This window comes from Nycticebus coucang, chromosome 1 (assembly GCF_027406575.1).
Source record: "Nycticebus coucang isolate mNycCou1 chromosome 1, mNycCou1.pri, whole genome shotgun sequence".
Lineage (NCBI taxonomy): Eukaryota > Metazoa > Chordata > Mammalia > Primates > Lorisidae > Nycticebus > Nycticebus coucang.
This window is the reverse complement of record NC_069780.1, coordinates 97,590,654-97,616,720: the sequence shown is the minus strand read 5'-3', so window position 1 is coordinate 97,616,720 and position 26,067 is coordinate 97,590,654. Positions and strand designations below refer to the sequence as shown.

Below are 26,067 nucleotides of genomic sequence, written 5' to 3'. Positions count from 1 at the left end.
CTTGAGCTCAGGAGTTCGAGACCAGCCTGACCAAGATTGAGACCCCATTTCTACTAAAAATAGGAAAACTAGCTGGGCATGGTGGTGGGTGCCTGTAGTCCCAGCTACTTGGAAGGCTGAGGCAGGAGGATCGCTTGAGCCCAAGAATTTGAGGTCACTATGAGCTATGAGTCTACTGCACTCTACCCAGGGTGACAGAGTGAGACACCATCTTAAAAAAAATGAAAATGGGGCGGCGCCGGTCCCATATGCTGGAGGTGGCGGGTTCAAACCTAGCCCTGGCCAAAAACCAAAAAAAAAAGAAAATGGCTCAAGCAGCTAAGGTGCCAGCCACATACACCAGAGCTGGCAGGTTCGAATCCAGTCTGAACCTGCCAAACAACAATGACAACTACAACTGAAAAATAGCCAGGCATTGTGGCAGGAACCTGTTGTCCCAGCTATTTGGGAGGCTGAGGCAAGAGAATCACTTAAGCCCAGGAGTTGGAGGTTGCTATGAGCTGTGATGCCACAGCACTCTACCCAGGCTTGACAGCTTGAGGCTCTGTCTCAAAAAAAAAACAAAAAAAAAAAACCAGTAAAATAAAAAGAGTGTTTAGGGATTAATATCTAGAATATATGAAGCACTCCCACAGCTCAATAACATAAAACCCCCAACAACTCAATTTTTTAAATGGGCAAAGGATTTGACTAGAAAGCATTGCATTTCTCCTAGGATTAACAGATGGCCATCAAGCACATGGAAAGATGCTCAATATCATTGATCATCAGGGACATGGAAATCCAGATAGTACTCCATACCCGTTAGGACGGCTGTTACCAAAAAAAAAAAAAAAACAGAAAAGAAGTGCTGGTGAGAGGGCAGCGCCTGTGGCTCAAAGGAGTAGGGCACTGGCCCCATATGCCAGAAGTGGTGGGTTCAAACCCAGCCCTGGCAAAAAAAAAAAAAAAGGGCTGGTGAGGATGCTGCAAAACGAGCCTTCATGCACTGGCTGGTGGAAATGTAAAATGGTGCAGCCACTGTAGAAAACAGTATGGTAGTTCCTCAAAAAATTTAAACATAGAATTACCATATGATCCATCAATTCTACTCTAGGTGTATACACAAAAGAACCGAAAGCAGGTCTCAGATATTTACACGTCAGTGTCCACGGTGGCATTATCCATGACAGCCAAAAGGCAAGAACAATTCAAATGTCCAGTGACGGAACACACAAACAAAGACATACAACGACAATGGCATACTATTCACCTTACAAATGAAGAAATTCTGACACATGCTACAACATAACGTGCATGAGCCGTGAGCAGTAAGGTAAGTGACATAAAGCCAGTCCCAAAGGGACAATACTGCAGGATCCCACTAGTAATGGGGTACCTAGAATAGTCAAGTCCAGAGCGACAGAGGTAGAAGGCTGGCTCCAGGGACTCAGGTAAGGAGGAAAGGGGGAGTTTCTGTTTAACAGGCAGAGAATTTCTGTTTTGCAGAATGAGACTTCTGGAGATGGAGGGTAGCAATGACAACACAGCAACGTGAGCGTATGTAATGCCACCCAACTGTACACTGAAAAATGTGAGGATGATAAATTTATGTGTATTTCACCATAATTAAAACACTCAGTGTTTATTATCAAGTTTATTCCAAGAGGAGCTTTAACAAAATTTCAAGTGTTTGTTTAAAATGTGTATTTAGTGAACATCTAGTTTCTAAGCCCTGTGTTCGATGCCAAGGGAGGAAAGGAACAGTTATGCTTTTTTTTATATATAAAGACGTGTCTTTATTTATTTATTTATTATTATTATTTTTTTTTTTGAGACAGAGCCTCAAGCTTTTGTCCTGGGTAGAGTGCTGTGACATCACAGCTCACAGCAACCTCCAACTCCTGGGCTCAGGCGATTCTCCTGCCTCCGCCTCCCAAGTAGCTGGGACTACAGGCGCCTGCCACAACACTTGGCTAGTTTTTTGTTTTGTTTGCAGCGTCATTGTTGTTTGGTGGGCCTGGGCTGGATTCAAACCTGCCAACTCAGGTGTATGTGGCTGGTGCCTTAGCCACTTGAGCCACAGGCGCCAAGCCAGGTTATGCTACTTTCAAGAACCTCACACATGGGCACCGCCTGTGGCTCAGTGAGTAGGGCACCAGCCCCATGTACCAAGGGTGGTGGGTTCAAACCCAGCCCTGGCCAAACTGCAACAACAAAAACAGCTGGGCATTGTGGCGGGCACCTGTAGTCCCAGCTACTTGGGAGGCTGAGGCAAGAGAATCGCCTAAGCCCAAAAAGCTGGAGGTTGCTGTGAGCTGTGTGATGCCACAGCACTCTACCATGAGCGATAAAGTGAAACTCTGTCTCTAAAAAAAAAGAACCTCACACTTCAGTCAGTCAGGTGAGTCAAGGGGAGAGAAGAAGAGAAAAACAGAAAAACAACAAGATAAGGATTTTTTTTTTTTTAATGGACAGACTGAACTTGAACTCCTGGGCTCAAAGAATCCTCCCATCTCAGCCTCCCAAGTACCTAGGACTACAGGTGCACTGACCAAAATAAGGATCTTTAAAAAAAAAGGGAGAATGGGGCGGCGCCTGTAGCTCAACGGAGAAGGGTGCTGGCCCCATATGCCAGAGGTGGTGGGTTCAAACCCTGCCATGGCCAGAAACTGCATTAAAAAAAAAGGCAGAATGGACTAGAAGTCTTATTGGAGATTCTGTATGTACAAAGAGCTTCGGCTTTAGAAGAAGGAAACACACATCACCACATCAAACATACAACTTAAGAGAGGATGACAGATTTAAACACAGCAGGCTTGCAAAAAATTGGGGGATTAATTAATACTTGTGGAAAAAATCTTTAAAATGGTAACATGAGGTTAAGGGTAGGGATGGAAGAAAAGAAAAATTTGGCTGCTATAAATGAGATATCTAGGGTGAAAGAATTACTAAGATGTAATAGAATTAAATCTACTGTTGAACCACCAATTATAACCAATGTGTCCTGACAGGTTAAGTGTCCGGCAAAGAAGATGAATTTTCAGAACTATCCCTATTATTCGCACTATGATTTTCTTCCCCACAACACCTCAGGACTGTCGTTAGAGACACCTGGTGGGAGGCTCAGGTCAGTGTCTGTCGGTATCAGAAATGACTGAGTTAGAATGAGAAAGGAAGGACATAGCTGGGATGGCTTCGAGGCGGAGGGCCATTCTTGCTCTTTGTGCCTATCACAGGCTTGTCTGGAATATTAAACCTGACATTTAAAAAGATGCTTCACTCACTTGAAATGCAGAAATATTTATTTTGGCTTCCTTCATTGTTTTTGGAAATTCTGTTTTGGTTTATAAAACATAGAAATAGCTGACACTTAAAGCAAACATTCAAAACCCCAATGTGACAAATTATTGACATTTTGTGCAATTAGGAATACATATATGAAGTTAGGCTACCAAATAGTGTTATTACAATGACAGTTCATTACTGCAAACCCTGTTGTGCTTTTGTAAGACATGTACTCTCATGTATCCAAAAACAGTCACTGTGAATGTATAAATGACAACTGAATTCAGTCAAATGTAGCCAAGACTCGCAATGAAGTGAACTCATGTTAATTTCCCGAATTAACGTTAAAAAAAAAAAATCCCTTGAGAAGTTAATCCCAGGTAATACTCTTTCCATATTTCTACATCCTAGAATTATTTTGGCTTATCAAATCCATTTCATAGAAATCAAGTAGCATTATGCTGTAAGAACATTTATTTCTGTCCATTTCAGTAAGTACCCAAGTGTATCTACTCCCTTAATATTTTTATTTTTTGAGACAGAGTCTCTCTTGGTCACCTTTGGTAGAGTGCTGTGATGTCTTAGCTCACAGCAACCTCAAACTCTCGGGTTCAAGCGATCCTCTTGCCTCAGCCTCCCAAGTGCTGGGATTACAGGCGAGCCACCTCGTAATATTTTGAAAGACATGCTTTGCCTGAGAGTTTATTTTGGGGGGAGAAAACCAAGTTAATCACGACATGATTTTTTGATATGAAAATTGTTATTAAAAATCCATTGGCTGGGGTGGCGCCTGTGGCTCAAGGAGTAGGGCGCCAGTCCCACATGCCGGAGGTGGCGGGTTCAAACCCAGCCCCAGCCAAAAAAAAAAAAAAAAAAATCCATTGGCTGTTACACACACGGGGCAAGTGGTTCAGTGAAGATAAGTAGTTTATTCGGACATCACAGTTGAGCATGGTTGACCCAGCTAAGTCTTTCTTTCTTGAAATGCTTTCTTCACTGTTGAATCTAAGGCAGATTTTTAAATAACCGCCGGGACAGGATGGAAGGAGGGAATCCGGTCTGGAGAACAGGGGCCAAGAGCATTCTGCTGTGGTGAGAAGCCATTGGAGACTCGGCACCTGTGCCGTTCTGAGTTGGCTGTGTCCTTTGGTTTACAGGAACCTTATGTCCAACAGGAGCAAGAGGGGACTGGAGAAGAGCATGTTTCATAACCCTCATGATCAGAAGGGCTGTGTAAGTGCCTGTGAGGTGGGGAAGGGTTGATGGGAGGGATTGAAAAAAAATCTCTGGTCCGCTTGTGACATTCTCCAGCCAGGACAGTTGTTCTCATTTCTAAAGGGACAGCTTCCCTCTAGTGCACTGTACTCTTTAGAGCAGCAGACGACTGTAGCATTTGCAGCAAGTAGCAGAGGTCTCAGGGATAGTAAAGTCCTAATCCCTTGCTTAGAAAAACAGGGAGACAGAGAAGTTTTAAAACCCACTTTTGAACTGAGGAAGTCTCAAATAACTTAACACATCGATAGTTTTTCCGTTACAATTTTTAAGGCTCATTTTGGGAATTGTATATCACCATAAACATGGTCTACAACACAAGGTGACTATAAGGCAGTGTTCCAGTTCCTCTAATATTCCTATGACGAGAACCCCGAGCAGACAAGTTAAACGTGCACATTTCCTTCCCTAGACTTGCTGTAGTCAAAATTACCAACGTGAAGGCCATTGGTAGAATAAGAGACGGAAGCGGTATGCTGTTCTTCCTCACATTAAATCTTGATGGTGGAATAAAGTTCATCTATCTGTGACCTGAAATAGTTCCGCAGCTCTGGCCTTTTGGCCTTCATTGTTGGAGTCAGGAGGCCATTGTCAATAGAAAATAATTCAGGGTGTATCGCAATGCCTTTGACCTGCAAATAAACAAGCCTGCTAGTGGAAGAAAGAGGACATAGGCAACCCAGCCTAAAAAGCATGTGAGCCCCAGCAGGGGATCAAGACCCAATGCTTCCTCTCACTTCAGCCAAGCTGCACCTTCTCTATAAAGGACAGCCATCCTATTCTTGGGTCAGAATTCAGGATTATATCCTGATCTCCACGGGAAAAGATAATTCAAACACTTGGCTAAAACACCTTTCCTCTATCAAACAACTCCATCATTTATTTCTCATGTCTGCCTTTTTTTTTTTCCAGAGAAGGCCTCACTCTGTTGCTCTGACTGGAGTACAGTGGCGTTTTCGCAGCTCGCAAACTCCTGGGCTCAAGTGACCCTTCTGCGCCGGCCTCCCAGAGTGCTAGGATGACAGGCGTGAGCCATCGTGCTCAGCCTATTTCTCATGTATTTCTTCAGGTCATCTCATCTGCTTACAGAATATACTTGTAAAACTCTTCCAATCAAAGATTTGTTTTATAAGAACTCATGCATTTAGAGGAAGGACATACCTGTTCAAATGGCTTGAGACCAGAGTCCTTCCCGAGTCTCACCATATCTTCTAGGATGGCTTTCTTGACATCCTGATAAAGTAAAAAGAAGATACTTCCTCTGTTGCAAGTCCCTGTGTAATCACAGGCATATTTAGGGCAAAGTAAAGATGATGAAAGACTGGACTCTGCATAACCTTACCTTATTTCGGCACAGTTCATCAAAGGTCCCATCAAATCCTTTCTTTTGGGCCCAGGAAAATAATGTCTCAACATCTGGTACCACAATTGCTATGAGAAATGCCTTAAACACAGACGAGTGAGTTATTACAGGGCTCGACCTAGAGTAGGTAGAGCTCTAGAACAGTAATTCTTTACTTCTTTGTTTCCTGGGTCCCTGGGACAATCTGATGAAGGTTATGGGCCCGTCCCTTCAGAATACACGAGTCCCCTTGCCCAGGAGTTCACTGAATCCAGGTTAAGAACTCCTGGCTCGGCTTGGCCCCTGTAGCTCAGCGACCAGGGCACCAGCCACATAGACCAGAGCTGTCGGGTTTGAACCCAGCCCAGGCTAAACAACAATGACAACTGCAACAAAACAACAATGCAAAACGACTGCAACTGCCAAGCAACAGTGACAACTGCAACCGCCAGCTCTGGCGCCTGTGGTTTAGTGAGTAGGGCGCTGGCCCCAGATACCAAGGTGGCAGGTTCGAACCTGGCCACCGCCAAACTGCAACAACAACAAAAATATAGCTGGGCATTGTGGTGAGCGCCTGTAGTCCGAGCTACTTGGGAGGCTGAGGCAAGAGGATTGCTGAAGCCCAAGATGCCATGGCACTCTACCAAGGGTGACAGCTTGAGACTCTGTCTCAAAAAAAAAGAACTCCTGGCTCTACAATGTAGACAACATCAGCAGTTTTGCATTGATGTTTTAAAAGAAACACTAGCAATCAAATCTTAATAAAACTCTAATTTTTATTTACTTTTGTGTATACTTATTTTTATAAAATAGGGTCAAATAAACAAACAAGGTGATAGATAGCAGGTAACTGCTTTTAAAAAGGGAAAGAAAATTTATACAGATTTATTTTTTTAAATCTCTAAAACCTTACTCTTTATAATCTAGTAATAATAAAATTAAAGGAAAACCAAAAACATGGCAAGAGTCTAGATAAAAAAATAGGTATAATATCTCAAAGAAAAATAAATACATTTCTCCTATAAAATAAGAAAATATCGTTCTAAAATAATTTTAAAATCTTAAGATTTGTCAAAAGATTGACTTTTAGGAAACCAGACCTCTTTTCTTCCTTGCTACCATCTTTCTAATATTTTGACAAATACTTTGCATGTCTCACTGCAATACTGATTTTGATGTTCCACTTTGAGTGTTCTTGCTTTATAACCACCATTTGCTCAAAAATAATTAAGAGGCATATCCTAAATAAGCTGAGTTCAATCTGTTTAGAATTTTTCAACATTCTTATAATCCATGTAATGTTACCGTCTTTCATAACTAAACTAGAAATACCTATTACCCAACCCCCTCAGCCATCTTTATTCAACTTTCTTTGGTATAGCAGACCACTGTCGATAAAATAAAAACGTGGACATTCAAAGAGAAGAAATTTTTCTGGGCAGGAAATGCCAAGCAGCAAAACCTAATAGTGGGTCAATGATATTCCAGCATGTCAGGCACAAAAGCCAATTTATTCTTATCTAGAACTTTCGATCCCATTCAAAGCTCCCTGAGGACAAGGCACCAGCTGCTTCTCACAGCCCAGGAAGCACATACCTGCAAGCTTTCTCCGTGGACAAACACCTGAGCGACAGGTTCACTTCGCAGGTAGATATTTTCGATCTTTTCAGGCGCTATGTATTCGCCTTGTGCCAGCTTGAATATGTGCTTCTTCCTGTCGATGATCTTCAAGGTGCCATTCTGTTTGTCAGAGAGGAGGGGCTGTGAATGGGCCTATGCCTGGTTTCCACCCAGGACCAACCTCAATCCAGCACAAGATGTTTGATATGTGCTATCACTTAATCCTAACGACCCTCACAGAAGCTGGTTGTTGTTCCATTTTGCATTTTTTAACCAAGGCCCCAGTATCAAGGCACGGAATTGGTATTATAAAGAGGCACAGTCTCTTTGGATTCCAAATGGGAAGCAGCAACCAGAATTGACATTAAGTATCAAAACAAAACATATTTGCTAAAGTTGACTATCGGAAGCAAGTACGTAAAGAGAATAAACCTATCCCCAGCAGGAGACAGAAGGGTCTACATCTGCCACTCCAAAAGGAGAGAGGGAGGCTCGGCATCCATAGCTCAGTGAGTAGGACACCAGCCACATGTATCAAAGGTGGCAGGTTCGAGCCCAGCCTGGGTCTGCTAAACAATGACAACTACAACCAAAAAATAACTGGGCATTGTGGCAGGTGACTGCTGCTCAGGAGGCTGAGGCAAGAGAATTGCTTAAGCCCAAGAGTTTGAGGTTGCTGTGAGCTGTGACACCAAAGCACTCTACTGAGGGCGACATAATAAGACTCTGTCTCAAAAAAAAAAAAAAAACAAACAATAAAAGAAGAGAGGGAGAGAGAAAACTCAAGGTGCTGCTGTACAGACGATGGGCTACAACTGTTGGAGAACAAGGAAGCAACAACTACAACTTACTGGTAACCATTTTCCAATGTCCCCTGTGTGTAACCAGCCGTCTTTGTCTAAAGCTTCTGCTGTCTTTGCTGGGTCCTTCAAGTAGCCCTGAAATACATTTGCCCCTTTCACGCACACCTAAAAAAAAAAAAAAACCATCTGTTAAGGCATTTACTGGGTTTTTTCCAAAGAAAACTGTCGTGTGTGTCTGTCTGTCCTGACCTTTAGCTAGAAGTCCTGAATTCCATGATCCAGATAGCAGAGCCCTTCATTAATTACACTGCAGTCAAACTGTAGGGCTTGTGTTTGGCTTAGGTTCCAGCTCAAAGCTGCCAGAAGCCCCACAGGACATGAAATCACTTACTGAGGCTCCCCATATCTGCGGACTTGGGTACCAGAGCTTCGCATGCTCTTGGGCCCAAATCCCCACCATGTCAGGAATAAGGTGGCAAGCATCAGTGTTCTCGCACCCTGCCCATGGAGAGTTGAACATGAATGTGCTTTCAGAAAGAAGCCTGCCTGACTCCAGGACCACCAGGAAGTCAGGCTCAGTGGCTTTGCTGAGATGTGCTGACAAATGTCTACTGGGGTGTCGCTTACCTCACCCTCGCCTTTGGCAGCCATATAATTCATTTCTTCCACATCAACAAGTTTTATAAAGTTGCAAGGCATCGGGGCACCAACGTGGCCTGTATAGTAAATGAGCAAATGATCATTCCCAACGGGGTTCCTAATAACCTTAGGTCGAATTATCTTTATAAGAAATATGTCTCCTCGGTGGCGCCTATAGCTCAGTGAGTAGGGCGCCGGCCCCATATGCCAAGGGTGGCGGGTTCAAACCCAGCCCCGGCCAAACTGCGAAAAAAAAAAAAGAAATATGTCTCCTCATAATAAGAACATCTGGTATAAACTTCTGGTTTTTGCACTAACCCATTCTCTCTCTGATAAAATAATTTAAGAGAGGTTACTCCCAGAATAGAGACAAAAATATAAGTCTCTTTATGACCTTTCCAGGTTTGATGGAAATTATTTGTAAATAATTCAGCCTCTAATTTTAAGGGTTAGTACAAACACCGGACTTCCTAAACTTCCTCAAACTTTTATCTGGCTTCTACAGTCTGATGGTCCAGGCCATTACTGGTCTCTCCTCCCACATACAGACTTAATGTCCCTATCTTTTATAAGAAGAGAAAACATGTGCAACACAGCAAACCCCTCATCACCTGGTTCTGATCAATAAACATGACCTTTATTTCCTTAAGTGTTAACACACATATTTTATTTATTTATTTATTTATTTTTTGAGACAGAGTCTCATTATGTCACCCTGGGTAGAGTGCCGTTACGTCACAGCTCACAGTAACCTCCGATTCCTGGGCTTAAGCAATTCTGTTGCCTCAGTCTCCCAGTAGCTGGGACTACAGGTGCCCACCACAATGCCTGGCTCTTTTGTTGTCCTTGTTGTTTAACAGGCCCTGGCCGGGTTCGAGCCCACCAGTCCCGGTGCATGTGGCCGGCACCCTAACCACTGAGTACAGGTGCCGAGCCGTACATACACATTTTATATTTAAGTTTAGTAAGCTAGGACATGCTTACTTCCACAGCTAATTTAATTCCCTTGCCAAAGGGTGTTAAGATGGGACTGTCTTTCCTGAAAACAAAAATATCAGATATTAGGTACGTTTTAAGTGTCACAAGTAATTCTCTTCCTATATTTTAATAATTTGAGCTTACAGAGATAACAATTCTAAATTCTGTGGGTGTTAAAAACTAAAACCATAAAGATTCATAAACTATCTGTGTCAATCCCAGTAGGATTTTGTTATGAGATAGTGCTATATACTAGTATCTACTAATATTTATAACACACCAAAGTCAGTCAGGGACGTCATTTGTCACAGCATGGAATGTAGTAATATAATACACTAATGTGGCACAGAGGAGGCAGAAGTTTTGCAGTCAGGCCGGAATGAAATCCTGGCTCTGAAGCATAATGCTGTGTCAGTTCTGACACATTGTTTACATGCTGTTCAGCAACAATCTATAATTTCCTCCAAGAGGTCCCAGGACTTGTCTCACAGGGATGTTGTTGGGATTGCAGTGACTTGATGCACACTGTCAGTACCGCTGGATTAAGATTACCAGCAAAGAACAAGACCCTCAGCAATCACTAGGAAGCTGTGCTGGGCCAGGCAGTCCCAATCTGTTGCACAGTGGCATCCCCTTCCAGATGTCACCACTAGCTCTAGGAAATCTCTACTGCCATGAGGCTTTAAAGGCAGACCCTCCAATTCAACCACCCTTAGCCACACATTTCCCTATAGCACCTGGATTATAAAATTGTTGCCTCAAAGCCTAATTATCTGAGATATAGCAGTTAAGCTAATTAATGAACCAATCAATGATTAACTCAATTTCGGTAATTCCAATAACTCAAGTCAAAGAGTAAGACTGAAACTAGGATTCGTCCACTATTCGTACCTGCCGTCCAGTCTCCAGGGACAGTGAGGCAGCAACCAGCAGTGCACTCGGTCTGTCCATAGCCTTCGTAAAACTGGGGAGCCAAGAGATGGACATTATAAAGGAGGGCACTGTCACATCTTTGCAGGAAGTGCACAGGTAGTCATGTCCCACCAGCTCCTGACTTGTGGCTGAGTGGCACTCTGGTACAGTCTCATCTCAAATGGTCTGTTAAGTTCATTCCATAATCTGACGTGCTTTATGACAGCACCCACATGCCAGACACCTATGTTCACTTTCTATGTAACTTCCTACCGACAAGGAAGTTGGAGAAGCCTGCAGGATGGGCCCAGAGTCCACTTGCTTTGGCAGTTCAGAGGTGAACGACACATTTGCCCTGTCAGCCACAAGTATCCCCTACCCACTTTAAAATAGGTTCTCAGTGTGGTTTGCAGGTAGTTGTATCTCCTATGCTCCATCCCATACCTGCATGCCCAACTCATCTTGGGTCTTACCCTAGAGAACATCACACAAACGGTGAGGTAGACTCATACTCCCCTGCAGAGGGTGCAAACATATAATGCTTACTTATCCAAGCAACCTAGTAATAACACACCTTCCAAACAAAAATAAGACACACATACCACACACACACAAGGGGGGGGATGAGCAGCATGAGGGTGGTGTTGGTCAGGACAAAAATTTCCCTTAGGAGAAATAAGTTCAAGTGATCTGTTATATGTCACAGTGACTATAGTTAATAGCAATGTATTGTACGCTTGAAAGTTGCTAAGAGTAGTTTTTTTTTTTTTTTTTTGCAGTTTTTGGCCAGGGATGGGTTTGAACCCACCACCCTCGGTATATGGGGCCAGCGCCCTACCCAATGAGCCACAGGCGCTGCCAAGAGTAGATTTTCATCACACCCAAAATGAAAAGCGTGTAAGGTAAGGTGTAAATTAATTTGCTCAACTTAGCCATTCTGCAATCAAAACATCATGTTGCATAACGTACGCATATACAATTGTGTTAATTAAAAAAAAGGTACACATCAAGAGAATGAAAGTGGCTTTTATGGGGACTTGGCACCATAACATCTGGGAAGATTAAGGGACAGAAGGCCCACCTCACCTGACAGCCGAGGGCTGCTCTCAGAAACGTCAGTACAGTGGCAGACACGGGGGCAGCTCCTGTGACCATCAGCCGTACTTTTCCACCCAGGCTTGACTTACAAAGCAGAGAGTGGCAGGAAGCAAGGGTTACACATCTGGAAGTTAGTGGGCCCTTAGGCAAAGATGCCTGCTGTGTCCTCACCCACTAGCTCCTCTGCAGGCCACACCAAATGCACACCAGTGACAGTGCACAGAGAACACTCAGTGTTTACAACTGCACCACGGGTACAGCATGTTTCTACCTGCAGCCACCTCACTCCTTCTCAACACGTGTGAAGTAAGACCCGCTGCTGACGGGCATTTCTGGAATCAGAGACCATGGTGGGTTGATGGTAACTACCACAATTCTGGCATTTGGGGGGGGACATAATATTATTATACATTTTTTGTCACTCATGCTTAAAAAGTCACCTCAAAAGTGACGTATTTATGGTAGAAAAGCTAAACAAAATGAGAATTAGAAAGGCTGTAATGCCCTGAATCTTTTCATCCCTAGATAGCTAGGGATGTTCAGAGCTGTCTTCGAGACTGAGGTTTACTTAATGGCTCTGTCTCTGATCTTTGGACATGTGCCAGAATTAATAAAACCCCTTATCCTCACCCTCACCTTCATATCTCCCCTAGAAACTTGGAAACCTAAATTAGTCTACATGAGAAACAGCCACTGTGAGTCTATTTATCACCTGTATTTTGTGGAAGATCAGTTTGTCCCACAGGCTGTTGTTCCTGATGATGCCACTGCGAAGCTCAGCCTCCTTCCTCTTAGAAGCGAAGTCCAAGAGCCACCGCTTCAGTGTGGTGTTGGCTTGTCCAAAGATCTAACAAGGCAAAAAGAAAGGACATTGCCATACCTATTCAAGTGGCTAGAATCAAACAGTCAGATAATTGTCAGTGTGGGTGAGGATGTGGAGAAAAGTGGGGACCCCCATCCAATGCTGATGGGAAGGTAACATGGCCAGCAGCTCTAGAAAACAGTCTGGCCAGTCCTTTCACGACCCAGAGATTCCAGCCCTGGGTATACACCCCTAGAAGTGACCTGAACATGAATGTTCCTGGCAGCATTATTAATAATAGACAAAAATCATAAACAACCCAAATGGTCCCCAGTGAAGGAATGGATAAAGAAAATGAACCATGGTGACACAGCCGAGTATTATTTGGGTACTAAAAGGAGTGAAGTACTGATACGTGGCCACCTGGATGAAGCTTGGAAACATGTTCAGGAAAGGAACACGCATGGCCTGACCCCCTTCACACCATAATCCAGAACAGAGGAATCTACGGATTCAGCACGAAGATTGGTGGTTGCGTAGGGGTGGAGGGGGCTGGAGGATGACAGCTGCAGAGGATGAAGGTAAGGGGTTTCTTTCGGAGGTGACAAAGATACTCTAACATGGACCATGGTGATGGTTGCAGGACTGTGGAAGTTCTAGGAACCTTGTAAAGAATGAATTATACTTGTGAATTATACCACAATAAAGCTGTCTAAAAAATTAAGAATCATTAAAAAATATATGAAGATTCTCAGAGATGACAGAAGCATTGACTCAAAGAGTGTCAACCCACCCAATGGAACTTCACTTGGAGACTGCTCAGGCCACACACAGGCTTATCTCAGTGGTATGGTCCCTGCTGTGACAGGTCACCACAGAGGGGCTGACATTCTGGCCCTGCCTTGGCTAAGTCGCTTCTATCAACAGGCTAAGTGTTATCTATTATATTTTACATGTACACAGAAAACCATTCAGCTGTCTTTATTCTTACAAGATCTTATTGGCCGCCTGTCCCTAAGCTTTGCCGCCTGTCCCTAGGCTTTGCCGCTTGCAACTTACTCGATCAAACATGCGGTTTAGCAGCCTTGGAACCACAGGAAAGATAGTGGGCTGAAGCACCTTGAGGTCATCCATAAGCAGCCGGATATCTCCTTGGAAAAATCCGATTTTAGCTCCGTGAACCAGCATTACACACTACAGAGGTGAACAGAAACAACGGTCTGTCCCCACAGCACGGGTTCCAGGGCATGCAGACAGACAACACAGGAGACTTTGGTTTAGCATTTCAGGCCAGTTTCCAGAAATCTTAAAAGTTCCTGAATGTGGCCTGGTGCCATGCCTCATGCCTGTAATCCTAGCACTCTGGGAGGCCAAGGTGGGTGGATTGCTTGAGCTCAAGGGTTTGAGACCAGCTTGAGCAAAAAGCAAGACCCCCATCTCTACTAAAAATAGAAAAACTGAGGCAAGAGGATCACTTGAGCCCAAGAGTTGGAAGTTGCTGCGAGCTGTGATGCCATGGCACTCTATCCAGGGCGACAGCTTGAGACTCTGTCTCAAGGAAAAAAAAAACCAAAAAAGTTCCTAGATATATGTAGCTTTTTTAAAAAACTGCATTTTCTAGTCATTGTACCTATGAGATGAGACATTTCTCTTGACCATCCTGAAGATAGAGGAGTTGGTATGAAACTAGGCTATGTTGCTGCTAGTGATAAATCAGAAAGGTTCCACTATTTTAGCTTTGTGATAAAAGTTACTGAATGAACAACATGGTACTATACACCCCAGACATATTTAGCCTCTCAGAAACTTTAGGTTTACTTTATTTTCAAAATAAAAATGTAACTTCTCACCTACTGTCTCAGCTCATTTAAGTCTTATTTTCTTTTATTTGAATCTCAAAATTCCTGAAAACCCACCGAACATAATGAAGTTGAGACCCCAGAGTAATGAATGCCACAGCGGCTGGTGGTTTAGCTATAAGATACCACATGTTTTTTCCCTGTCAAGCCATATGAACTGTCTGCCTATTTTTTCTTTTAATTTTTTTTTGTGTTTGTTTGTTTTTAAGTCGAGGTCTCTGTCACCCTGGCTAGAGTGCCGTGGTGTCATAGGTCACAGCAATCTCAAATTCCGGGGCTCAAGCAAGCCTCAGCTTCCCCAGTAGTTGGGATTACAGGCACCCACCACCATGTCTCTATTTTTAATAGAGATGGGGTCTTGGTCTCAAACTCTTGGCCTCAAGGGATCCTCTCACCTTAGCCTCTCAAAGTGCTGGGACTACAGGCATGAGCCACCGTGCCCAGCCAGTTTGCCTATTTTCAATTAAAAAAAACACAATTCAAAAGATGATATGACAGAAATACAAATGGTCTCTGGCTTGAAAGCAGAAGCCATAAGAAAGGTACACCATGGTTCACTGTTTACAAATTAAAGCTCAGGAAGCTTTTGTTTGCGGTGGTCTCCCAGGCACACCTCTAAACTACCCAGTCCACGAGCAACTCAGGTGAGATCACTTCATACACTCCTAAGATCCTGAGTTGTGGGGGAGGCAGAGCAACAGTTGGAAGAGGGGATCTAACCACCCTTGATCCTTTAGGGGTAAATAACCCTACCGGACAACGGTCATCTCTGTCACTAACACTTAGCACAGTGCCCGGCACATGGCTGGTGCTCATATTCACTAAATCAATGAATGGTGTCCATTGTCCTTCCTACAGTATAAAATCCAACATCGTCCAAGAAGGAAAAAAGGTGGTTCTTGGTTTTCAAATTAGTCGCATAGGGAGCTCAGGCTAAGGTCAACTAGAAGATCATCCTCCTTTTCCAAGGTCATTTAGTGTATTAGTGAAAAAAATCGGTCTTATGCCAACTTATGCATTATAACAAACACAATCAAAAAACAGAGACTTAACCATTTTTTAAAATTTTCCTTTTTATTTTTTAAAAACCAGACTTCTTACAGAATAGAAGCCTCACTAGGCTTTGTAGGATTGAATTAATAAAAACTTTACTTTTAGAGTTAATCTTATTGGAATTATGTCCGTACTAGTATCCTTCCAAAGTCTGGGATTCTAATTTTAAAATAGATGATTAAAATTCAAGTATCCAGTTCAGACCCAGGAAAAGAATTTATACTCTTTCAAATAATTTTCACCGTTTCTAAAATGGGGCTGATCCAGCAATTACCTATGGGGGGGGGTGACAGTGTGCACATTGAACTTACCAGCATGAGCTGCTCATACATGTGTGCAAGTGGCAAAAACGAAATGTGTGTGTCACTGGCATTCAAGGCAAGTGCTTTCTGTAAAACACAACAACTTAGCAGAACACAAACAAGTAAGCAAGGAAAACAAAACTGAAGGCCTACCTCTACAATTCTCTCAAACATATGGGCCAGAGGCAAGAAAGATATCAAAATATCATCTGAGGAAGGAATGACTGCATTCTGTAAGCAAAGACACCAGCAAGGCAGAAAGGCATTAAGATTCCCAGCAATTTTCCATTTTATTCCAGAGCACATAGTACTTCAACTTTAAGGAGAAACAGCTTTTGCTAATGGTCTATGATTTTTTCCTGACCAAAGAATGAAATGAAAAGTAATACTTTAATTATTCAATTAGAGTGGGTTACTCCCAAAGACAAAGGAAACCCACTGTAGGACTTTAATCAAAATGAAAAAGATCTGACTCGAATTGAAATGTTAAGGGATTATGTGCTCTGAACAGTATTTCAGATTTATATTAGCCCACAACCCAGCAAGTTCAAGTCCACCTTAATATAAGAAACATAAGATCCATTCCAATAGAAGATAGCATATTACGTTGCAAAGGGAAAGGAGAAAAGAGAAAAGTGTAGTCCCAAGATCCTTCTATTTATAGTATAAATGAGGCAAGAATATCTGAGTTTGATCATTTTTACCTTAAAGCTTTCCTATACTCCACAAAAAAAAATATTGCAATGTATTTGGCACCACCTCAGATCTAGCACCAGGGAATTCACTCTCCCATAAAATGCTAATCACGATGGGTCCACAGGCAGATTAAGTTTGAACATGTGGTATCCCTAAAAATAGGCCTTGCTTAGTGGCAGGCTCAGTGAGGGTTTGCATGGACCATTCATGTCATTAACATAAAACATTCTGAGAAATGAGAGCATTGTCAAGTTACCTAGAGGGTGAGCACTCACATCTTTTTTCTTTTTCTTTTTTTTTTTTTTTTTGTAGAGACAGAGTCTCACTTTATCGCCCTCGGTAGAGTGCCGTGGCGTCACACAACTCACAGCAACCTCCAACTCCTGGGCTTAGGCTATTCTCTTGCCTCAGGCTCCCGAGAAGCTGGGACTACAGGTGCCTGCCATAATGCCTGGCCATTTTTTGTTGCAGTTTGGCCGGGGCCGGGTTTGAACCCACCACCCTCAGTATATGTGGCCTGCGCCCTACTCACTGAGCCACAGGTACTGCCCAAGCACTCACTTCTGAGCCATGCCCTCCCCATCCCCAAAGCTGGGTCACCCTTAATAATAATGTGACAATAGATAAAAGCACCAGTCCCGGGTAGACAATGCAGCCCCAAAAGTGTTGGACGTAGGCTGAGTGCACTATAATCTTTGCTTGATTTTGTTCAAGTGTGACCTGCATCCCAACACATACTTCTCAGTATGAAATTGCTAAGAAGTCAGACTTGATAATATCTATACTTTTCATTTTTCTGATTTAGAACAAAAATATGTCAATTATCATTATTAGAAGTTTTACAAAGTTGAGAATGCCCTTTGATGTTATAATTAATTTTTATTTTTAGGCCCTTGTTTTTCACCCATTGATATAATTGATTTTAAACAAAGTTCTGTCATCATTTGCCTCAATGAGCCCCCAATGCCAAATAGGAAATTAAAATTTCACTTGGGTTGAATTTTCTTTACAAAGCATAGCCCTTTAAGAAAGTGTGAGTGGAGTAAAATAAGTAGCAAGATCCCTCAAAGACCAATCTTCTTGTAGCTGCCAAAGATGTCCATCCCCAAAATCATTAAGCATAGGTTGCTGCCACAAAAATTACTCCCAAGATATTGCAAAAGCAAATTATGTTAACACATTAACTGCCATGTGAGTTGTATTTAACTTAAGCTAGTTTTGAGCCCTGGGGCCTTGTGAAGCATATATAACTCATGTCTCTTAACCTGTCTTCAACTAATAAAACATCATGGCCCTAAGGGAAAAAAAAGAATTTTTTTTCAGTGTGGCAGTGAATGTGTTAAATGTGAAAAGAGTGTAAGAGAAAGACATTATATTGTGCAAGTACCTTTTTATATATTTCTTAAAATTTTCTTAGAGACAGGGTCTCATTCTGTTGCTTAGGCTAGAGTGCAATGGCATAATCATAGCTCACTGTAACCTCAAACTCCTGGGCTCAAGAGATTTTCTTGCCTAAGCCTATTGAGTAGCTGGGACTACAGGCATGCGCCACCATGCCTGGCCAATTTTTATTTTTTTTTAGAGATGGGGTCTTGCTATATTGCCCAGGATGCTCTTGCTACATTGTCCCAACTACATTGCCCAGGCTGATCTTAAACTCCTGGACTTAAGCAGTCCTCCTGCCTTGGCCTCCCAGAATGTTGGGATTATAGGTACGAGCCCTTATGCCCAGGTTCAAGTATCTTTTTAAAAGGCAAGTTTGAATATACTCTTGGTGTTATGGACTGAATTATGTCCCCCTCCCCATTCCAAATTCGTATGTTGAACTCCTAACTCCCAATGTATTTGGAGATAGGGCTCTGATGTGACCATATTTTGAGGTGGGTCCGGATCTGATAAGGCTGATGTCCTTGTACGAAGAAGCAGAGACACCAGAGCTTGGTCTTTCTATACATGCACAGAAGAAACATTATGTGAGGACACAGGGAGAAGGTGGCTGTCTGCAAGCCAGAAAGAGAGCCCTCACCAGAAACCGAATTTGCTGGCAGTCAATCCTGGACTTCTGGCCTCCAGAAGTATGAGAAAATAAATGTCTGTTGCTTCAGTCAGCAGTCTGTGGCATTTTGTTACGGCAACTTGAGCAGACTAAGACGCTGGCATGGCAAACTTAAAAATTACAGGGAGTTAACTTAAGTTCAAGGCTTTAATCCTTCTCATATGATGGAAGTCTAGTTGATGACAATAATAATAATTCAAAACCCTTCAGAAGCTTTTAACATTTCACTGACAGCACAAAGAAATTATCTTCCCTACACTGGGACAGTGGATAAAAGCACAAGAGAGTCCATCTCTTCTCTGTCCTTTCCGGACATATTTATAAGGCCATGTCCAAATAAAGTTTTACTACATAAAAACCATAGTAAATCCCCTCGGTCAGTTTACCTTAATGGTCACAAGTAAGAGCTGCAGATTAGGCCCTCGATGAAACCATTCGAGAGAAGGTGACTTTAGGCTGCATTAAAGTTCTCTATTTCAAATAGAATTTAAAATACAGCATGGACCTGAGGCACTGGTGCTGCCTTTATCCCTTTCATTCTCAAGGTCTAATGTCAACCAATGAACATGAAGAAAGATGACAATATCCCAAAAAGTTACCTCTGTCATTTTCATAAAAGCTGAACAATCGCTCACTACATTTTGATGAGTGATCATCGCTCCTTTGGGGTTGCCTGTGGAGCACACATGAAGCAGAACAAAGTTAAAGGGACTCCATCAAAGACAGCCATAAATGAAGGAATCCTGGAACCCTTATAAGTAAGGCCTCAGAGACCTCTGCTATTAGATACACCACCGAAAGCCAAATACTGAGTAACACTAAATTCCCAAGCAACCTACAAACCTTCAATGACTTATCTTAAAAGTATCTTAAACAATCTTTGTTAACATGGCCAAATTTTAGAAGGTACATGTAGCAATAAGAGAAGAAAAACCAGATATTTTCTTCCTGGGAGCCACTATATAGTTTCCCCTAGAAAGATGGGAGAATCTAATGTCACCTTTAGTAAATGTCTGGGGAAATATATGGAACTCTCAGATTCTGAGAGTGTCTTCCAGAGCAAGGAGAAGACAGCATTTGAGCTACTTCCATCTCTTCTGCTCTCTGTCCCATCTATGGTTAGCTAATAAGTCAGCCAAAAAAAAGTGGATGGAGTAGGCGAGACTTCCAGATAACATGCATAAAAGAATTGTATTTCAAATCCTACCTGTCGTTCCACTTGTGAAACAGATTACTGCAAGATCTTCAGGAGCTGGAGGCTAAAGAAGATTAAAAAGAAAAAAAAAAAGCTGATATAAATCAGAACAGAAAAAGAGAACTATAAGCCACAAAGCATTACCCAGGATATCTACTAGTCTCTGACCCAATATGAGTAGATGGTGAAAAACCACAAAGCGGGCTGGTGGAGCAGGACCCGACACAGTGTACTTACCTTGGGCTTCCGCCTGTTGGCTCTTCCCAGGTCCTTCATTAGAAGAGACAAAAAAAAAAAAAAAAAAAAAAAAATTAAATGGAAGCATTCTAACTGAAAAAGTAAGGTAAAGTCAAATCACTTAAAGCTGACTTTACCATGAGGTTCATTCACAGTTGATGTAATTTTCTTTTCTTTTTTTTTTTTTTGAGACAGAGTCTCACTGTCACCCAGGGTGTAGTACTGTGGCATCATCGTAGTTCACGGCAACCTCAAACTGTTGGGCTCAAGTGATCCTCCTGCCTCAGCCTCCTGAGTAGCTGGGACTACAGGTGCCCACCACCATGCCTTGCTAATTTTTCTATTTTTAGTAGACATGATCTCTCTCTTGCTCAGGCTGGTCTCAAACTTCTGACCTCAAGTGATCCTCCTGCCTCAGCCTTCCAGAGTATTAGGATTACAAGCATGAGCCACTATGTCCAGCCATAGCATACTTTTCTAATTAAATGAACTACGGCAATTTTAACTAATCAAAACCAAAGTATTTATTGTTTTATATATATTGTTCTAAGAAGCCATTTTCTAGTTACATTATCTCTTATCTAAAACTACATAAATGGTATTAGGACTGGCCTTTGAAATAGGATTTAGTAAAAAGATAGCAAGTAAGTCTTTTACAATGCATTTCTGGTCCCCACTCCCACAACCTGGTAGGGCCTTTAATGAAGCCCTACTGTCCGCACAGCAGACACTGCAAGCCCCGAGCAGAGCTCAACAATGCCTATCACTGGCTCTGCACACCTGAGGAGAAAAATTGGCCTCTACCAGATTTAAATGCTGTCATGTTAGACACGCTCAAATTTCTGTGCTGCCCATGTAGAGAAAGAACTTGGGAGCCTCCAGTTATAAAACAAACCACACCAGCTCAGCGCCTGTGGCTCAAGCAGCTAAGGCGCCAGCCACATACACCTGAGCTGGTGAGTTCGAATCCAGCCTGGGCCCGCCAATCAATAATGATGGCTGCAACCAAAAAATAGCTGGGCATTGTGGCAGGTGCCTGTAGTACCAGCTACTTGGGAGGCAGAGGCAGGAGAATCACTTGAGCCCGGGAGTTAGAGGTTGCTGTGAGCTGTGATGCCACAGCACTCTACCCAGGAGGACAGCTTGAGGCTCTGTCTCAAAAACAAACAAACAAACAAAAAAAAAAACCACACCAGCAGATGTAAGACCACTTCCTAAGTGGACACAAAGGTTAAGAATGACAAATTCATTTCTGAGCAGCAGGCTCCTGGTTACTTCCACTGATGTGGTTCAGTTTCCCGCATTAGAGCAGTCTTGGTGGACACATTAATATCTACTACTTTTTAAAAATGAACTATTTATATTCTTTTCCCACAAACATTGATCAACTTGAGTGAGCATAGGCAATGAATATGTTTGAAATCAAATGGAAATGAGATGACTGTGCTCAGGAGTCAGTGAATTTCTGCCTAGTAGAAAGTTTTCAATAGCTTTTAATCATAATCACATTTAATTATATATGACAGATTGCTGATTAAAAACAGTCAGCTGATGTCCAACTAGCAGTCAACTAAACACTGAAGTCACAATAAGTCTGGACAGTTTTTTCAAAATAATCTTTTTTGTGTGTGTGCAGTTTTTGGCCAGGGTTGGGTTTGAACCCTTCACCTCCAGTATATGGGGCCGGCACCCTACTCCTTTCAGCCACAGGCGCCACCCTCAAAATAATCTTTATTAACTCCAAACTTCTACTCATCTGTTCAAAATTCTTACATGACTTCTGAAGATCTCCAATTCTTCAAAAATTAGGGTGAACCAAAATAAAGCAATAGTTACATGCAATTTGGCTTTTAATTTACTGAGAAAGACATTATTGAAATTAGTTCACTATTTGCCTTAAAATTTTCACAGCCTTCTATCTGAATTATGTCATCATTTAGAAAAATATAAGCAATTATTCTTTTTAAAAAGTTGTCATCTTATGTTCCATAAAAAAAAAAAGAAAAGAGAGAGAGAGAGAGTAGGTGGCGCCTGTGGCTCAGTGAGTAGGGTGCCGGCCCCATATATGCAGGGTGGCGGGTTTGAACCCAGCCCCGGCCAAACTGCAACAAAAAATAGCGGCAGAAGGGTTACTCGAGCATAAGAGTTTGAGGTTGCTCTGAGCTATGATGCCACAGCATCCTACCCAAGGTGACAGAGCAAGATTCTGTCTCAAAGAAACAAAAAGAAGACAGGCTCGGTGACTCATGCCTGTAATCCCAGCACTCTGGGAAGCCGAGGCACAAGGATCACTTAAACTCAGGAGTCTGAGATCAGCTTGAGCAAGAGTGAGACCCCCATCTCTACTAAAAATAGAAAAACTAACAGGGCATGGTGGCAGGTACCTGTAACCCCAGCTACTCGGGAGGCTATGGCAGGAAGATCCCTTGAACCCAGGAGTCTGAGGTTGCTGTGAGCTATGACGCCACAGCACTCTACCCAGGGCAACAGAGAGAGACTTTGTCTCCAAAGAAAAAGAAAAGAAATTTAATATGGAAAAAATACAAATCTAACGTGTCCACTGGAAAGTCATCAGGACTCTACAGAAGCAATCTGAAAAAAAGAATGAGGAGGCAGATTTCTCTATCTGGCTTGGTTTTAGAAACAACTCAGCAAGTAAAAGACATTAAAGCCTAAGGAGGAAAAGGAACTTAAGCTTCCACGTGCCTGAAGCTGAAATTCACATTCTGAGATTTCCTGGCAGGACTAGTCAGCACTCTGGAATAAATGTGAGCACTGCAACTCACTTTTTGAGAAAGTACTTCTAGTAAGGAGTGACCATGAACACGTGGCGCGCATGCAGAATTCCTCTTTCCAGTAGTAAGATGAGAATTTCTGCTCTGTATCTTTTATGGCTTGCTGAGATCTCTGGCCAGAGTTGGGATCGCTGGTGGCACTGAATAACACATGTGAGCTGAAATGACCTAAGGGAACCTGTGGAGGGTGCGCGGGGCAGAATGACTCACCTCCATTGCCTTCATGCTGGTAACTTCCACCCCACACTTCTTGCCTCGTTCCACCAGCTCACTACCAACGGTGTCCATGAGAACTATGATTTTGAGGCACGGTGTTAACTTATTTTCTACACCCTCTAATAAGAGTCTGGCCTTGTCTGGCTTGTCAACAAAAATCAGAGAGAGTTCAGCTGTAAATGAAGACATACAATAAAGAATGAGCTCTGGGTGTTAAAGCATGACTCTGTAACATCTGACATGAGGATATTTTAAGTACTACATTCTCTGAACAGAAAGGCAGATACTATTTAAATGTAAAACCAAATATAAGCAAATGGAAAGTCACTGACCCTGATCAATAATGAGTCCAATGTTCACGTGAGGATCAGACGTACCTTTGTTGACTATGTACGTGATGGCTTCAGTCCCCAGGGTATCGTACAAGGGAATGACCACCATGGAGTAGGCAAAGCATCCCTGCTCAATAATCACCCACTGCAGAAAAGGTGGGACAAGAGGGGAACAATCAGATGTCACAGTGGAAACAATCCAAGAACAATACTCTAAGAGAGATGCAAAGTGAAAACATTTGACATAACAAAACTAATATATTGTATATCTGCTACTCTGTGCCAGGGGACATGTGAAATTCATCATGAGAACAGAGCATGTACCCCCTTCTTAAAAACAAAATCTGCCTGAAGAACTGATGGAAACTGATGTGAAAAGGTAATTAACAAAATAAGAAAGGTGAATTCAGAGATAGAAGAGGCCACTATGGGCTGAGGTGGCTGCAGATGCCCTTGAGGGAGGAAACTGAGCTTGCCTATGGCAAGACAAGTGCAATTTGGACAGAAAGAGAGGTAAGGAGCTACAGAGGGACTACAGGACCCAGCAGAGGGTGGGGGGGTCAGTGAGGGAGGGATTTGGCCGGCAGGGAGGGTGGGAAGCAGCCACTGAGGGTTTCCAGGAAAAGCCATGACTGCAGGGTGCAGGGAGGGTCAGTCCACTACAAGGTCCTCTCCCTGGGAACAGGGGGAAGTGAACAACATACTTGTCAAATAGGAAAATTGTTTTGGCAAGATCTTCCCACGAAAGCAATGAAGGAAAGAAGGAACTGGTCCTCTTGCCACATACAAAGATGTGGTAAGATGTGTCTATGCTCATCTGTGCTACATGGCCACTGACCAGGTACAGGACGAATGTGGTAAGATCCTGCTTATGCTTACAATCCCTCAGGGATTCACAGTTTGGGGCTGCAGTTTTCAAACCAACTCACCTGCAGAATCCTGACACACAGCACAGATAAAGGGAGCACAACCCACTCACACCCACTGGTGTGGAACTGGGCTTTATTGTTTTTTGTGCTTCCTAAAGGGAGTTTCTAGCTACCAATATGGAAGCTCCTCAGCAGGGTATGTACAATATATAAGACTCGACACCTGTAGCTCAAGAGGCTAGGGCACCAGCCATATACACCAGAGGTGGTGGGTTCGAGCCCAGCCCAGGCCTGCCAAATAGCAATGACAACTACAGCCAAAAAATAGGGGCGCCTGTAGTCCCAGCTAGTTGGGAAGCTGAGGCAGGAGAATCGCTTAAGCCCAAAGAGTTTGAGGTTGCTGTAAGCTGTGACGGCACAGCACTCTACCGAGGGGGACAAAATAAGACTGTCTTAAAACAAAAAAACAAAACAAACAAACAAAAAAAACCAAAACAAATAAACAACAAAAGGCCCTGCCTTTCCTGCCACTTCACCCTCCACCACATCAAAATGTTTTATTTCCAGGGCGGCGCCTGTGGCTCAGTCGGTAGGGTGCCGGCCCCATATACCGAGGGTGGCGGGTTCAAACCCGGCCCCGGCCAAACTGCAACCAAAAAATAGCCGGGCGTTGTGGCGGGCGCCTGTAGTCCCAGCTACTCGGGAGGCTGAGGCAAGAGAATCGCTTAGGCCCAGGAGTTGGAGGTTGCTGTGAGCTGGGTGAGGCCACGGCACTCTACCGAGGGCCATAAAGTGAGACTCTGTCTCTACAAAAAAAAAAAAAAAAAAAATGTTTTATTTCCAGACACAGATGTGCTGTTTGATGAGAACATGTGTTTGCTCTCGGCATTCCCTTGGGCCCCCCACCCCTATTTCCTCTGAGATCTTTACTCAGGTGTTGCCTCCAGAAAGCACTCCTTGACTAAGCTCCCATAATCCTTCTACCCTGCACCCACACTGACCCCTTTGCAGAGAAAGCATCAGCTTTTGGGTCTGTCTCCCCCTATGTGGTACCTTAGAAGAGGGTCCAGGTCACTATAATCTTCGGTGCCTCCCATAATCCTTCACACCTAGTAGGTACCCAACGAACTGATGCTGTGCTAACTCACAAATACAGGCAGACATCTACTCCAAGTAAGGAGTATGTATTGCAGGTACAGACAAAAATTTCGGATGTGTCCATTTCAAATGAAAGAAACTAAGTTCCACAAACCCAATCATAGTCTAGCTGTGGAAAATATTCTTTTCCCCTTAGCAGAACATAAAACTCCAGGAAGCTGGCCAGGCATGGGGGCTCACACTTGTAATCCCAGCACTCTGGTGGCTGAGGCTGGTGGATCACCTAGTTCAGGAGCTCGAGACCAGCCTGAGCAAGAACCAGGTGAGACCTTGTCTCTACCAAAAATAGAAAAATTAGCTGGGCATATTGGTGGGCATCCGCAGTCCTAGCTACTTGGGAGGCTGAGGCAGGAGGATTGCTTGAGCCAAGGAGTTTGAGATTGCTGTGACCTATGATGATGCCACGGCACCCTACCCAGGGTGACAAAGTGAGACTCTGTCTCAAACAAACAAAAAAACCCTCTAGGAAGTCACTCTAGTCAGTAGCATAAGGATTGAGCCAACCTGTCGTTAGTACACAAGTAGGTATAACAATAAATTTGATTTCTTCAAGCCTCATCCTTGAT

At 43.1% G+C, this 26,067-nt stretch overlaps 1 protein-coding gene across 7 annotated transcripts in view; it reads right to left on the bottom strand.

Moving 5' to 3' along the window:
• Positions 1 to 3,266: 3,266 nt before the first annotated feature.
• ACSL1 (acyl-CoA synthetase long chain family member 1) overlaps positions 3,267 to 26,067 on the bottom strand; it is a 67,003-nt gene continuing 44,202 nt past the window's right edge. For 4 of the 7 annotated variants that reach the window (XM_053584552.1, XM_053584570.1, XM_053584579.1 and 1 more), the window contains exons 6-21: positions 23,520 to 23,619; positions 23,137 to 23,315; positions 20,132 to 20,164; positions 19,907 to 19,958; positions 19,299 to 19,372; positions 16,101 to 16,178; positions 13,793 to 13,927; positions 12,644 to 12,778; positions 11,920 to 12,015; positions 10,813 to 10,885; positions 8,932 to 9,020; positions 8,353 to 8,469; positions 7,478 to 7,621; positions 5,882 to 5,983; positions 5,701 to 5,772; positions 3,267 to 5,171 (exon numbers count right to left, since the gene is read on the bottom strand). In XM_053584552.1, coding sequence (XP_053440527.1) covers positions 5,031 to 5,171; positions 5,701 to 5,772; positions 5,882 to 5,983; positions 7,478 to 7,621; positions 8,353 to 8,469; positions 8,932 to 9,020; positions 10,813 to 10,885; positions 11,920 to 12,015; positions 12,644 to 12,778; positions 13,793 to 13,927; positions 16,101 to 16,178; positions 19,299 to 19,372; positions 19,907 to 19,958; positions 20,132 to 20,164; positions 23,137 to 23,315; positions 23,520 to 23,619 — 1,620 coding nt within the window. In that variant the 3' untranslated portion in view covers positions 3,267 to 5,030. The other 3 variants (XM_053584562.1, XM_053584597.1, XM_053584605.1) reach the window with 2 other exon arrangements.